The 16067-nt window shown below is 45.3% G+C and overlaps 1 protein-coding gene across 1 annotated transcript; it reads left to right on the top strand.

The window, feature by feature from the left end:
- Positions 1-5413: 5413 nt before the first annotated feature.
- On the top strand, positions 5414-13334 carry LOC123353481 (keratin, type II cytoskeletal cochleal-like). The gene is made up of 10 exons (XM_044994578.1): positions 5414-5675; positions 5757-6013; positions 7115-7335; positions 8775-8835; positions 9390-9485; positions 9954-10118; positions 10302-10427; positions 11026-11246; positions 12456-12490; positions 13005-13334. Exons 1-10 carry the CDS (start codon positions 5414-5416, stop codon positions 13322-13324), a joined length of 1764 nt encoding a protein of 587 aa, XP_044850513.1. The 3' UTR covers positions 13325-13334.
- Positions 13335-16067: the final 2733 nt, after the last annotated feature.

The following is a 16067-nucleotide window of genomic DNA, read 5'->3' as shown; positions in this document are numbered from 1 at the left end:
GTTTGAGCATTGGCTTGCTAAACCCAGGGTTGTGAGTTCAATCCTTGAGGGGGCTGTTTAGGCAATTGGGGTAAAAATCTGTTAGGGGGTTGGACTAGATGACCTCCTGAGGTCCCTTCCAACCTTGACATTCTAGGAGAGATTTGGGTTCAATTTCTTGCTCTGTCACAGACTTCCTGGGTGACCTTGGTCAAGTCACTTCATCTCTCTAGTGGAATTTGGGGGGCCTCTGTGTCCCACTGACTCCAGGTGGGGTTGTGGATGGTGAACTTGTCTGAAAAATCAGGCCCAGGGTATATCAAGTTTTAGCACCCAAAATTAGAGGCAGTTTTTGAAAATGTGGGTGTCTGGCCCATCAATCTCATACCTGGGTGTGGAACATAAATGGGTCCCTTTTGAAGCCATTATTGAATTCTCTGGAGCTCGTAACACTGGCCCAGTGGATGGAGCTGCCACGGGGCAACTGCAGAGAGCATGGGCTGGATTATTTGCAACGGCACCAGGTTGATTTACACCAGCTGAGGATCTGGCTCCATACACCCAGTGCACACTGAGGGCCCAATTCTGCTCTTCGGCACTTTGGATTTATACCATTGTCACTCCATTGAATCCAACAGAGCAGATCCAGATTGACAGGGGTGTGACTGACAGCCAAATTTGGCCCTGGACAGGCAGTTCCCTGTAGAACCCTTCCACAGCTGCCTCCTCTACACACAGATGAACTGGATGAGGGGAAGTCAAGGAAGAGAATCACGCCTTTTTCCCACCCCTTGCATTACTTGCATACCTCATGCACAATAGACCGAATGAAGGATAGTGTGGGAACCTGAACGGAAAGTGTCCTCGCTCTTGTTGGGCCAGGCCACACCCTTAATCTCATTAGATTTTTTTCATAATTCACATCGGAGCTGAAGGTGTTCATCAGCTTTAGGGCAATTCTCCTTCACCGGGATCGAGACAGCACGAAGACAATCTGATGCTCCTCTAGCTCTTGGTGGTTGTATTTCGTATATTACCTGGACCAATGTGTTCTAACTTTGGGCAAGACCTCAGATGGTCTAAATCGGGCCCAAAATTCCTTCCATGGGTTTTTACATCAGCTGGGAATCTGGCCCTGCAACTAGAAGCTAGATTTCTGTGGTCAAACTTTTACTGTCCTAATTTGACTGCACTGGCAAGAATTTGTTCATTTTACTTGATGTCTCTTCAAACCAGCAGTCCATCTTCATTCAGCAAAGCACTTAAGTTCTTTATATGCTCAGCGTTAAGCATGCATCTCCCATTGGTTTGAGTAGGACGTAAGCATGTAGTTAAGTGCTTTTTCTGCCAGAGAAACCAGGTCAATGTGCATTAGGCCCCAGTCCTGCAAACACTTATGCCGAGGCTTAACTTCCAGTGCATGAGCAGTTCCACCAGCGTCAGTGGAACAGTCACGTGCTTCACATTAAACACACGCGGAAGTGCTTGCACAAGCAAGGCCTTGCGGATCAGCCTGCTCAAACAGAGATTTAAAATACTATCGAGTTGGAGGCGGATCTTCTTACAAACAAGTTTGTTAAAATATGTTTGACTCAAAACAGCAAATTCACAATGTCGACATGCGCAACCCACTTTTGATTCAGTGTTGGCCTATTTTTGCGTGAGCAAAATTTGGTTCATGTAGAATCATAGAAAAGTAGAGTTGGACGGGACCTCAAGAGGTCACCTGGTCCATCCCCACTCTGTTTCTCTGTGTGTAAAATACTTTATATCGTTGCCAGATCAGCAGGTTACATCTTTGCTTTAAAGTACGGCAGCCGGTTCTCTCCCTGTGGAAAAACAAACCGGGTGAAACGTTTTTTGGCAAACACTGGAACAATGTGATTAATTTCTATTTGCTGCATACAAGCCGGTCAGAAAGACATCTCAGTATCAGCGGAATGAAACGCTGACAAGTGCTATTAAATAGGTGTGTAGTGTTTGTCTTTATTTAGCAGAGTATAAAGACTTTCTCATATTGCTCCCAGGCAAACCAAGCCCATCAAAGCACTCCGTTCGGCTCTGGTTTCCCATGTAATCCAGCCCAGTTCCTCAAACGCACAGGGCCACCTGGATCCTGGGTGTAACTCTACTGAGGTCATGGGCTGAATCTCAGGTTCTCAGGTCCTCAGAGTCGCAACCTCAAAGCACCATCTGCACAGTGTTTTTTAGTGTGCACTGCTAGCTCAAGCCCTGCTAGAACAAGTCTGTGGACTCAGGCTGGGAGGTTCAGTCCCAGGTGCAGTGTAGACACACCCACAGAGTACAAAGGGAAGGGGGCAGTTCTGGCCAGGCCCTCTCAGCAGTGTCTACATTTGAGGCCCTTTTTGAGCTTGAGACCCAGACCAAATGGTCCTCCTGCCCCCTCTCCCCCTGATTGGCTCTGGTTCTGGCAATCAGTCTGTTTAGTTCTCTGCTTTTCTCCTGCCTCCAGATCTTTGAACAAAATCACATGGTTGTGCAATTGCTACATGCATAGAGCTCCCCCAGAGAAGACCTAGAAGATTCTTGCTTCTCATTGGTCCTGATGAAACATATCCAAACATCCATTCTCTTCACTGGGCAGGTCTGTGTGTGAAGCAATTGCAGGACCATGTGACTTGTTCAGAGATGAAATGAAGAAATAATCTCAAACCTCCAAGGCCACGAGAAGAGCAGAGCCGTGCGGAATTTAGCTCATGGTGACTGTTGCATACAAATGCATTGCAGGCTTAGTACATAAGAACGGCCGTACCGGGTCAGACCAAAGGTCCATCTAGCCCAGTATCGGTCTACCAACAGTGGCCAATGCCAGGTGCCCCAGAGGGAGTGAACCTAACAGGCAATGATCAAGTGATCTCTCTCCTGCCATCCATCTCCATCCTCTGAAAAACAGAGGCTAGGGACACCATTCCTTACCCATCCTGGCTAATAGCCATTTATGGACTTAGCCACCATGAATTTATCCAGTCCCCTTTTAAACATTGTTATAGTCCTAGCCTTCACAACCTCCTCAGGTAAGGAGTTCCACAAGTTGACTGTGCGCTGCGTGAAGAAGAACTTCCTTTTATTTGTTTTAAACCTGCTGCCCATTAATTTCATTTGGTGACCCCTAGTTCTTGTATTATGGGAATAAGTAAATAACTTTTCCTTATCCACTTTCTCCACATCACCCATGACTTTATAGACCTCTATCATATCCCCCCTTAGTCTTCTCTTTTCCAAGCTTTGGTCATTCTGTTGTATCAGGGGCTCATGTAAGAAAGATGCCCAACAACTAGATGTAGAACTGGTCGGAATATTTTTCCTCATGGAAAATTTCAGCTAAAACTAAACGTCTTTGTTTCCATGGAGATTTGCAGTGGAAAGTTTCAATTTTTGTCACTAAAATGAAACCCCCAAACCTGAAAAATTTTGGCTGATGTGCAACCTATTATTATTAATATTTTATTTTATTTTATTTTATCATTTCTTAAAATGAATATATAATTAATGTAATTCCACATGAAGCTGGTGGGAAAAAATTCCCACACAATTCTTTTTCAGAGAAAAGGCTTTTTAGAGCAACTGAACATTTTCACAAAAAATTGCCATTTGGAAATTTTTTGGTTTCATTTCTTTTCAGTCGGGGAAATAAACCCTCTCAGATATTTACTTTATTTATTGTGGGGAAAAAATGTGTGTGTAGGCGGGGCGGGAGGGAATAGGACGGTGTTTTTGTTTTGTTTTGTTCCTACTGAAGTGAAATTTTCCATTGAAAAATGTTGAATCAAATTAAAAATGTTCATTTCTTTCTGACCTTTTCAGGAACCTTTGTGCTGCCTCGTCTTCAGGAATTCTGAATGTAGAGAGCTTAATTGGGATCCCCTTGGGCGTTTATCGAAGTAAGCTAGGGTGGCCAATTTTGGTTGCATGTGTTCCTGGAGGTTTCATCACATGACATAATCTTCAATTAAATATTAATCTTTAATTCCTGGAGACTCTAGGCCAATCCTGGAGGGTTGGCAACCCTAAAGTAAGCCCTCAGTACCAAAAGAGGAAGGGTTTCAGGTTCTGGACCAAATGCTTCTCCTGACTGTATCATTATTATTATTATTAATTTTACTGCTGTAGTGTCCAGGTGCCCCAGTCATGGATCAGGGCCCCATTGTGCAAGGTGCTGTACAATCCCAGAAGAAAAAGACAGTCCCTTCCTCAAACAGCTTATTGTGAGAGTATGAATGTAATAATAATAATACCTGGCTTTTCTATCATGTTTTTCATCCATAGGTCTCAAAGCGGTTTACAAAGGAGAGCACTATCCTTAGTCACATGTATGTTTACAGATGGGGAAACTGAGGCATGGAGTGGCAAAGTCACTTGCCATGGGCACCCAGTGGCCAAGCCAGGAAGAGAGTCCAGGTCTCTTGAGTGCCAATCCACGCTCTAGCCACTAAACCACACTACCATAGGAGCAATCCATTTGAGGATTGCACAAATCATGGCCCCTAAATAGAGCTGTCCTTGTCAATGATCAGCAGGCCAGTGCAGCTGCCAAACAGCTGTTCTATGCCTCCAGGCCAAGAATCCTCGTGAAATTTTTGTCCAGCATTAGTAAGCAGGAGATTTTAAAAAGGCACTAATAGGATATAGACACCACTGACTTTCATTCTAATTAATTCAGACAAGTCTTTGGTAAGATACCAGATGGATAATCCTGGAAATTGATGTATTCCATCCACCTCTGTTCCTGGGTGCATTCATTTACCTTGGGGCTTCAGCTTACTGTCTGCGTCAGTGAAAGCCAGTAGAAGACTGGCTTCATCTGGCCCTGCAGTTTCCACCTGCATTATTCGTGGTAAGGGCTGTCACTCGAGAGTGGGGTTTTTAGCCCCTTGCAATGTTACAGCATGGTGCATAGTAACTGAACAGCTTTGGACAATTGCCACCTGGGGGTGTGTGAAACCAATGAGCAACCATCGCTGACTCAGATGAGAGTGCCAATTGGTTCTGAAATTGGTTCTCAAAACATGGCTTGTAGTTCGGGACACATTCATATCGAAACGCCTTTGTTTTGCAGCAGGAAAATAAAAACGATTCGCCTCTGAAAGCGAAGCTCCGTGTCTGAGCACTCACTGCTGGAAAATGAGGCGTTAGATAACCCTGTTGCTGGGTCGAAGCCGATCAGCGATGCAGACTCCCATCAGTTCCATGGGAGTGTTTGAGTTCAGTGAGCGTTTAACAAGTTCATTTCGACACCTGCCTGCCAGGAATGTCAAAACCATTAAGGCGCTCAACTGATCACTGCACTTCCAGGCAACCCAGCCCAGATCCCCGAAAGGATAAAAGGGGCCAGGCTCCGGTGGGGTGTTCACCAGAAGGCACCGCTTGCCAACTCCGCTCCTTTCCCGCAGCAGTGCTGATATCTCCCGCCACGATGAGCTGGAAATCCGGCAGCATCCGAAGTGGAGGTGGGAGCAAGGGCTTCAGCACAGTGTCTGCTGTGGTTCCAAGTAGCCACAGAGCCAGCTTCAGTTCGGTCGCCGTGTCAAGAGGCGGCGGAGGTTTCGGAAGGCTCGGTGGCGGAGGCAGTTTTGGCAGCAGGAGCCTTTATAACTTAGGGGGCACTAAGAAAATTTCCATCAGTGGTGGGAGCAACCTCCGGAGTGGATTTGGGGGTGGAGCTGGTGGTGGCTTCGGTCTTGGCGGCGGAGGTCATGGTGGCGGATCTAGCTTTGGCGGGGGAGCTGGCGGCGGTGGGCTCAGTATTGGTGGTGGAGCCACTGGGAGTGGATTTGGCTTTGGTGGCAGTGGGCTTAGTTTTGGTGGCGGGGGAGGCTTTGGTGGCGGTAGAAGTCCAGCAGGATTTGGCGGTGGCAATTCACCTGGCATGGGTACCATCCAAGAAGTGACCGTCAACCAGAGTCTCCTGGCGCCACTGAACCTGGAGATTGACCCAAACATCCAACAGGTGCGGAAAGAGGAGAAGGAGCAGATTAAGAGTCTCAACAATAAATTTGCCTCTTTCATTGACAAGGTGAGAGTTTATCAGAAACTCCGGTGATGGGAATGCTGTGGGGAAAGGCAGATAGGTGGAAAGGAACGGAAAAGGCATCTTTTCATATTTGGACATCTACAAAAACCCATGAGTCAATAAGTCTCTCACCCGGCAAATGTTTCCTCTTTGCACTGATTGATTCAAATCTCCCAGTAAATGAACGTGCTTCTAAATAGCTACGAGAATCCAGATTTCTCAGGGGTTAACACTGGAAGCTGAACAGACAGGGACTTGATTTGCTCGACCCCCAAATGCACACAGGGCCGCCCAGAGGATTCAGAGGGCCTGAGGCAAAGCAATTTCGGGCCCCCTTCCATAAAAAAAAGTTGCAATCCTATAGAATACTATATTCTCATGGTGGCCTGGGGCAAATTGCCCCACTTGTCCTCCCCCCTGGGTGGCCCTGAACGCACGCAGAAAGAGGGAACACATGAAATATAGATTGCAAAATTCACCACTATTTCATTAATATTTGTAATCCCTTTTGGGGACACAATTTGAAATGTCAGTGAAAAATGTTATTCATCTCTAACTGGGGCATTTCCTCTAACGCTCACCTTTCTGCTAAGGCTTGACCACAGGCTGAGTCAGTTTTCTCTCAGTCACTATTTAAGTACAACTCCATGTTTCTGTATTGAGGTCCTTACTTGGGTTTACTCAGGAAAAGGCCATTAAATGGAGTACGCCTGAGTCAAGACTGAGCCCAAAGCAAGGAAAACTGGAGTAAGCCAATACTTAGCGACAGAGGAAGTTAAATATCATTACGCCACCTACAAAGATGAGGAAACTGAGGCATAGAAGTCACACAGACGGTCAGCGATAGGAATAAAACCCAGATCTCTTGCGTTCCAGTCTATATTGTCCTAGCTAGTACATCAACCTGCCTCAGGAAGATTTGCTTGGCTAAAGACTATGTTAATGTGAGAGACCCTGAGGATCTGGCCCGTTGTTTTTGAGAAAATGTAGGGGTTAATTTAATACGCCCTCTCTTGTCCCCTGAACTGCCAAGTTACTGAATCTCAGGTGTCAACCTATTTGCGAATATCTTCCATTCAATATCTTTTGCCTGTTGGGGTTTAGGTCCGCTTCCTGGAGCAGCAGAACAAGGTGCTCGAGACCAAGTGGACCCTGTTGCAGGAGCAGGGTCAGAAATCCACCTCCAACAAGAATAACCTCGACCCCCTCTTTGAGTCTTATATCACCAACCTGAGGAAGCAGCTGAACAACCTGTTAAATGAAAGAGGGCGGATGGAGGGAGAACTGAAGAACACGCAGGACCTTGTAGAGGATTTTAAGAACAAGTAAGTGAATGTTTAATGAAAGGACATTGAGCCGATCTGTGCTGAATTTTATACTCTACAGTCGTTCCACTTTGGAAGGTGGGTATCAGGTACAGTACAGTAGCTTTGATGTGACAAGGGCTAGTTGATAAAAATTAGATGGAACGGTTTTCTGTTGGAAAAAGCAGTCAAAAAGTTTCATGGGAACATGTTGATTTTGACGAAATGTTCAACGGAAAAGCGTTAAAATGAATTGTTTTGACGCTTCTTTCATGCTGATAATGTTGAAATGTTTCATTTGGACTTTACTGTTTTGTTTCATTTTGTATTAACTTTAATGGTAGAATGATTTGAACTATATATTATAGTTCACATTTTACAGACACATATTTAAGATAAAAATATCATATTTTAACATGATCTGCACAAAACAATCTGGTATTACCGGAAGACAACCATTCAATGTTTCACATTAAAATTTTTCAGAATTTCCACACTGAGAAAAATGTCAAAATTCCAACTTTCTGTTCTGATTCAGCGTGACAACAAATTTTGAAATGTCTGAATTTCCCCCAGAGGAGAAATTCCAGTCTCCAACCAGTTCAAGTTGTGCTACATTTTTTTCATGCTTACAGCAGGCATGACCAACACACATGGCCGAAATCTTAAGCCTGCACATGTGAGTTTGTTAGGGACAAAAACCCAGGAGATGGAGCATGTTTGCTGAGGAGATGTATGGAACACTAGTGGCTGGCGTACATAGAATGTTTGAGTTTTCTACTACTCCAAACAAATGTATTAATTCCATTAGTTTAATCAGCACAGGCTCATGCTTTAAGATCTGGTGTTCAGTCCTTGCACACGACATTCCAGCAGCATCAATACTGTTGCAGAGGAAATTAAAACATCCCGCAAGCTTATAGAGCACAGCTTTACAGCAGCTTTGCAGAGTGCATGTGGAAAGAGAGAAGAGGTGAGACCACCAGGGTCAATGCCAGTGGGCCACGAACACACACAGAGATCGAGCTGCATCCAGATGTGAATCTGAGTTCTGTAGCAGACTGGACCTTGAAAGCCCCCCTGTCTCCCCCTGCCAAAATTTTAGAGAGGTTGAAAATATGGATCATGTTGCGAAGCTAAATTTTGAAGCGAAAACCAGTCGCTAGCCTGGACTGCAGCTAATGAAGATAGTGTCTAAAAAGATTTCCTTTTTTCTAAACATCCATATTCCCGTTTTCAATCCAAAAATTCAAAGAATCAGCATGACCAAAGGAAGTGCAATTTGTAAAAAGCATTACCCTAAATTTCAGTAGAAAAGACAATCATGCTACGAGAAAGGTTGCCAGGTTAATCTTAGAAACAGGCATTTGCAAATGGGAGCTCAGGCAAGAAATTCTTGCCTTCCTGTCTCTCCTATTCCATGAGTGAGGTCTAGCGCTGCCTCCCCTCTGTCCCTACAGGTACGAAGATGAAATCAACAGGCGCACCGCGGCGGAGAATGAGTTTGTGGTGCTCAAGAAGGTGAGCCGTGCCGAGATCGATTACAATTTTCATAGTGTTTCCGTTATCGAAGGCTGAGATTTTCAAATCTCATTTGAAAATGAGAATGATTTTGAAATGCCTCCTTGGCCCTACATGGGACAGTTGTTCCACTAGGTCTTCCAAGGGGGCTGGAGGTAGCATCTTGTCCCCCACTCCCACCCCCGTGACACTACGCTAGAGCTGGCCTGGATCTGGCAGAATGCCGGCTTTTCTGAAGGGTAAGGGAGGGATTGTGAGCAGACCCCAAAATATTACCTCCATGTGAGCTCAGCTGGGTAAAAATGCACCCAGGGCTTTACGCTCTCCCTATCTTTGGCCCAGAATGCTTCAGAGTCCTTCCCCTATAAGCTCTCTGCACCCCCTAGCTGAGCTTTGTCCTTTAAAAGTCAGCAGTGCAATGAAGTGTCAACTTCTCCAGCCCACATAGAGCCGGGATGGCCACTTGATCGTCACCCCTAGGCAACCCTTGGCTTCTTTTCTGGGCCAGCCAAGGCCGCTAGGCTGCAGCTGTGACTGTGCTTGCTGTTTCTCAGGACGTGGATGCTGCCTATATGAACAAGATAGACCTGGAGGCCAAGGTGGATGCGTTGATGGATGAGATCAACTTCCTCAGAACCCTCTATGATACGGTATTGCTTCTTCCCGGGGGTCTTCGCTAGGAAATTAAACACGGCCTATGTTCATGAGCAGGCTTAACATGGGAGGGAATCAAGACCACCACAGAAGGCGGTTTTGTCCATTGGATAGGCCATTGGGCTGGCAGTCGGTAGACCTGGGTTCTGTTCCGAGCTTTGTGACTTAGCTGCTGTGTGATCTTACAGTCACTTCATTGCTGTTTTGTCTACTTTTATAAGAAGGTCTTCGGGGCCAGGTCTATCTCATTCTGTGTTGATATGGTGCCTGACTCAACAGGGCCCTGACCTTGGCTGACGCCTTTACATGCGACTGCAATATTCATAAAAACACAGATGGACTTTCTCCTGATTTGCACCTGTGTACATAGAAGGAGAATCAGGTCCAGCATTTTTAAAGGCAGATGGTGGCTATCAGGACATTTCTGCACTAGAGGTGACTCAGGCGCCCATGTCCTTCTGCAGGAACTGGCCCAGCTGAATGTCCAGGTGTCCGACACCTCCGTCATCCTGTCAATGGACAACAACCGAGACCTGGACCTTAGCAGCATCGTGAACGAAGTCAAAGCTCAGTACGAGGACATTGCTAACAGGAGCCGAGCCGAGGCTGAGTCATGGTATCAGACCAAGGTGAGTGGATCTACAAACGGAGGAACCCGGATTCTTCTCTGGGCGTTCAATTCTTTTAAAACAGTGCACAGAGCTATGCAGTTATTGCTGCCCCAATGAGCGGCTGCTTAGTTAAAGTGCATGGCTGGGCATTAGATTGTGTATATATATATATATTTTTTTGCTCTTGTTTCTGAATATTAGTTCGAGGAGCTGCGAGCCACTGCTGGGAAACACGGCGATGACCTGCGGAATACAAAGGGAGAAATCTCAGAGCTCAACCGGCTGATCCAGAGGTTACGGGCCGAGATTGAGAATGCAAGGAACCAGGTAGGAACAGCTCTCACTAGAGACGGGAGAAGACAGAACTGCCTACTCCTGTCACCCAGTTTCCTGCCCCCTGCCCCACTCTATCAGCTGCAGCACTGTGAGGATGTATAGCCCCACCAGCTGCAGTCAGTAGAGGGCGACATGTCACACGTAAGTAGTTTCATTCCACCCAGCAGAGGGCAGTGGTGTGCATGCGTGCTCACACACATACATATCAGCCTTCTCTCCACTGTGCTGCACTTGCTAAGCTAGAGACTCAGCCCTCACAATAGTTTGTACGCTGTAGAGATGGCCATAGCTCAAAACGCTCCAGCATAAGACTTAGCAGCAGTAAATATAAATCAGTCACCATCCTCTGACTGGATATTGTGCCTCAGTGGCATAGGCCAGATTAGTGGTGATGATGATGCAGAAAAAAGCTACAAAGACTAAATCTCTACAGAAATGTACAGGCCAGTCACCCCTCGGGTGCTAATAGCAGCAAGGACAGATAGGAGCCAGCTCTCTGCCTGTGAATTCTGCACTGTTAAAGGAAAGAGGGAAAACACAGAGAGAAATGGCTGGTAATTAAAAGGAAGCCAACTCCCTTCCCCTGCAGTGCGCCAGTCTGCAGACAGCGATTGCGGACTCGGAGGAACGTGGCGAGCTGGCTGTCAAAGATGCCAGGATGAAGGTGGCCGATCTGGAGGATGCTCTCCAGAAGGCCAAGCAGGACATGGCCCGCCAGCTGCGGGAGTACCAGGAGCTGATGAACGTCAAGCTGGCCCTGGATATCGAGATCGCCACCTACAGGAAGCTGCTGGAGGGAGAGGAGAGCAGGTGGGTGCGAGATAATGAGCGTGATCATAATGCTTCTAACTCATTGAGATACAGCACTCTTCATCTACAGCTCTCAAAGCTCTTTTCAATGGGGGTAGGGGAGCATCTTTATCCCTATTCTACAGACAGGGAAACTGAGGCACTGAGAGTAAATTGAGGCACACACAGTGGTGAGTCTAGTATAAATTCCTAGATAGAGAGATAGTAATGTATGCACATAGAGAGAGAGAGAGAAAGTTCTATATGCAGATTGATTTAGCAATTCAGGGTAATGTAGATGGAGGAATGTATATGGAGGATGGATGGATAGATGTGTATGCATGGGAATAGCTAGATACTTCCTTTCCCAAGGTTACCTAGCAAGCCAAAGGCAGAGATAGAATAGAACCCAAGTCACTTTATTATTCGTATTGAAGTCACACTAGAGGCTCCAATCCACAGTCAAGAGCCCACTGGGCTAGGTGGTCAATAGTCCCTGCCCCAAAGAGCTTACAAAGTCCTTGCCCAGAACAGGAGACAAGAGATGGACACAACAAACATATGGAGGAGGGACCACAGGGAGCAGCATCTCCTGACTCTCAGCCCAGCACGCTGAGTGGCTAATCTTTTGCAAAATTACCATGGCTCTGTTGGGGGCTGGGTTCCCTATTCAAGAAGGATGGATGGTACAGTGGTTAGTGTAGCCTGCAAATTAGGAGAATCTGGTCTGGTTCCCTGCTTTTACGGCACCCTTCTCCTGTGATGTTGAGCAGTTCACTTAGGGCCAGATTTTTAAAGGTATTTAGGCTCCACGGACAGAAACAGACTAGCCTCCTAGGAAAACCTGAAAACAGATGGTCTTGATGGACTAGATGAATATGATGGTCCCTTCTGGCCTTTTAGTCAATGAGTCTTTGAAGATCTTAGCACTGCAAAGTTGCAAATGTGCTGGAAAAAGCAGCTGTGGTAAACTTCCACCCAGCTTTACAGGGGGAGGGATAGCTCAGTGGTTTGAGCATTGGCCTGCTAAATCCAGGGTTGTGAGTTCAATCCTTGAGGGGGCCATTTAGAGATCTGGGGCAAAAATCTGTCTGGGGATTAGTCCTGCTTTGAGCAGGGGGCTGGACTCGATGACCTCCTGAGGTCCCTTCCAACCCTGGTATTCTGTGAATAATATGACATCTCAACCTTAAAAGTCAAACTTTGACTTTTGTCTGCCTTCCCCCACAGGCTGTGCGGAGAGGGCGTCATCCCTGTCAGCTACTGTGAGTATCTTTCTCCTGTCGGGAGCAGCGTCTGAGCTTATGTAACCCGTGCTAGGCGAGTGTGGGTATTTGCTCCCTCTATGGCTGGCCCACATAAGCTATTAAAGGGTCTGCTCCTCTCCCTAGTTACAGGGTCTATCCCCAGTTCATTTAGACACCTACGGTCTATTGATTTCAATGGGGCTTGGGTGCCTAACTATCTCTGAGGCTCTGTGGCCTAGTCTTTTATCTCCAGTGGCGGCAGAGGCCCACGCTTTTAGTGCCAGAGGGCCCAGGTTCAATACCCAATTGTGGGCCCAGCAGGTAGGGTCACCAACTTAGGTTGGGCGAATTCCAGGAGGTTTCATCACATGAGGTAACCTTTAATTAAAGATTCATCTTTAATTCCTGGAGACTCCAGGACAATGCTGGAGGGTCGGCAACCTACCAGTAGGGCCAGTGAAGAGTCCATGTTTCACTGGAACCGAACACCTGATTCAACCGAGCGTCTGACCAGGCTGTGGTTTTCTTGCAGCGGTGGTCAGCTCTAGCGCTGGAATTGGTGGCGGAGCTGGTTTAGGAGGCGGATTTGGCGGCTTTAGCTCAGCAGGAGGCGGAGGAGGATTCGGCTATGGAGGTGGAAGCGGTCTCGGTCTTGGAGGCGGAGGGTTCGGCTTTGGAAGTGGAGGCGGCTTCGGAGGGGGCAGTGGCTTTGGCTATGGAGGTGGCAGCGGGCTGAGTGCCGGAGGAGGAAATTTCAGCGCTGGAAGCGGGAAAGGCACTGGGGTGGGAACCAGCGTGGGCGTGAAAATTGTCTCCAAAACCTCTTCCAGCAAAAAGACCATTAAAAGTTAAGCTTGAGGAATTCCCCACAGTTCAAGTAATAGATATACCACCCCCGCAGCCCACCCATGTATAACTGCCTCTTGATACTAGCCCCTGTGGCAACAATCCATCACTTTACCAAGAAAACCCCTGTAGCATCTTGAATTCCTTCAGCCACCCCTTTTCTAATTCTAGTGTGAATGACATCGATGTGCCCGTTTCTTTGGCTCCTGGCATGGTAGTTCTTAAGCACGTTGGTCTTAATTCAGGAAAGCTGTTAAGCATGTACTCAAGTTAAGCGTGTGCTTATGCATTTTCTAAAAGGGACTTAAACCCATCTTTAAAAGTTAAGACTCTGCTTAAGTGAACAGGGGCCTTTGTTGCATTCCGTGCGACATGAGAGGTTGTCAACATTTTCAAATCTGGCACCCAAGCCTAAGAACCTAAGGGAGAAATTTTCAAAACAGCCAAATGGATTTAGGAACAAGTGTCCCATTGAAAGTCCTTGGGACTCGTGCTCCTAAATCTCTTTAGTGCTTTAGAAGATCTCTCCCAAAATCTATATGTAGACTCCTAAAATAAGTGCCCTAAGAGTCACAGATGCTGAGCAGCTGCAATTGTTGAAGTCCATGAAGCAGTGGGCACTCGGTGCTTCTGAAAATAAGGCCACGTATTCAGAAGCTGAATATCAATTAAAGTTGTGAAACTGACTTTAGATAACTGTGTTTGCAATGTTAGCTACAGCCACGCTGATTAGATTTACAAATGGCTTATCAAATACTAATCCTCGTGTTCTTTTATTGAAAGGAAAGTTTACCCCGTGGTGTTACATTTTCAAAACTAAACCAAAGGCAAACATGAGATTTGCCACAGTTTACATGTAGTCTTGTGGTCAGGTGTTATCAAAGGCTAGAAGTACAAATGATCAGATCTGTTTGTTTAAGAGCTCTAGTTTTGATTTACTGAGATTAAAACAAAATTAACCAGGGCAGGGATTGGTTTCCGAGAGAACAGTTATGATTTAATATTTACACTGCCAAAAGGCTCCTGCTAGACTCAGTCCAGCCTTGTGCTAGGCACCATGGTTAACATTTTCAAAAGGGTCAGAGTGATTTAGGAGCTTACGTCCTCTTGGCTTTCCATGAGAATTAGGCTTCTAAGTGATTTAGGTACACTTTTGACAAATTTAACCTGTATATACACATAAGACAAGGAATGGGATTTTCAAAAGCCCCTAACTCAAATTTTCAAAAGTGCCTAAGTGACTTAGGCACCTCAGTGCTATTTTTAAAAGTGACAAGCATTTGGGTTCTAGCTCCTCAAAGGTATCTAGGTGACTAACTCCCATGGAAATCAGTGGGAGTTAGATGCCCAAATAATACCTTTGGGGATCTAGGCCTAGAAGCCAAAGTCTCATTGAAAGTCAATGGCATATAAGCTCCTAAATTCCGAAGTCACTTTTCAAAATAAGACCCAAGCACCAGATTTAAGGGATTTAGGCACCTAAAGATGCTCATCGGTGCCTGGTGGGATTTTCAAAAACATCTAAGTGCCTAACTGCCTATGGACTTAGGCACTTTTGGAAAATCTTACTAGATGCCTAAAAACCTTTAAAAATCTGGCCCAGATTCCTAACTCCCATAGGTGCGTTTGAAAATTCCACCTGAGCTCTCTGCACTAGAGTTTCTACGATGTTGAAAGAGAAATACAAAGAGAGAGAAAGTGGATTTGTGTTAAAAAAATACCTTTAAGAACAGTTAACTTTTCCAACAGGGCAATTTTAAGTCTGATTAATTGGATATTAAGAATGAATTAAGAAAATTATAGTACAATTCTTAAAACACTTATGTGGAAAATTCAAGCAACATATACAGCAGATGGGAAGAATATCTTTGTCCGAGGGGGTTAGACTCTGGTGTAAATTACACTGATGTAAATCAGGAAATATGTCCCTTGGTCTCAATAGAGTTACTCCATATTTGCAATTGACATTTGAATCTGGCCCAGGAGTACTAGATAATTTTATTTTATATTGCACTTCTTGTGAGTATAGTCATCAGTAGCAATGGTACCGCAAAAATCTCCAGCACTGTGTGTTTTAGCAAAAATTTATCTGAACAAACCATCTTCACGTGTACTATCCAGTTTATAAATACCAGGTTTGCCATGAAATTCCTTCATGTTATTTTTTGTGAGTGCACCGCTAAAAAAGGCTACAGATTTCTACGCTTCTTCAATAATAATGACAAACAATTATTATACTCCCTTTTGACTTTTTGGTATGTGTCCAATAAAACTGGATTGTATTTACAACGTGTTGCTGCCTATTTTTACAGAAGAGGTGAATTTATAGTACAAAATATTTCTGCACCATCTTTCACAGTAGAGGGATGTATTTATAACAAGGAAAATGGGATTTATTTTCCCATGGCAAATGTTTAATGTTCGTCAAGCACATGAAAATTGAAAAACCAAAGATTGAGCTGACTTTTTTTGTTGTTATTGTTTTCACCCAAATGTTTTCAGTTTTTGGCAACTGAAAGCCAAAACACTTCCGCGAAAATGGAAAAATATTTGGCTGAAAACTGAAAAAACTTGGATTTTGGGTTTCTGATCAAAAATTGTCAAGGAAAGCGAGTATTTTCTGGAAATGTTTTTATTTCACTGAAAATGCACATTCCATCAAAATGACGTTTTGAGCAGCTCTACTAACTAGCAGAAATAATTTTGTTGAAAGATTTCGAGGAAGGTCTATTATGGCCTGATCACAGTG

Source organism: Mauremys mutica, chromosome 20, assembly GCF_020497125.1.
Source record: "Mauremys mutica isolate MM-2020 ecotype Southern chromosome 20, ASM2049712v1, whole genome shotgun sequence".
NCBI classification, from domain to species: domain Eukaryota; kingdom Metazoa; phylum Chordata; order Testudines; family Geoemydidae; genus Mauremys; species Mauremys mutica.
The sequence above is the reverse complement of the archived record's forward strand: the minus strand, read 5'-3'. Positions and strand labels throughout refer to the sequence as shown.

Bases quoted from the DNA above. Each gene is read 5' to 3' on its own strand.
- LOC123353481 (XM_044994578.1), top strand. From the start codon at position 5,414: ATGAGCTGGAAATCCGGCAGCATCCGAAGTGGAGGTGGGAGCAAGGGC. The intron at 5,676-5,756 runs GTCTTGGCGGCG...TTGGTGGTGGAG, and splicing joins TGGAGCTGGTGGTGGCTTCG to CCACTGGGAGTGGATTTGGC. The intron at 7,336-8,774 runs GTAAGTGAATGT...CTGTCCCTACAG, and splicing joins GTAGAGGATTTTAAGAACAA to GTACGAAGATGAAATCAACA.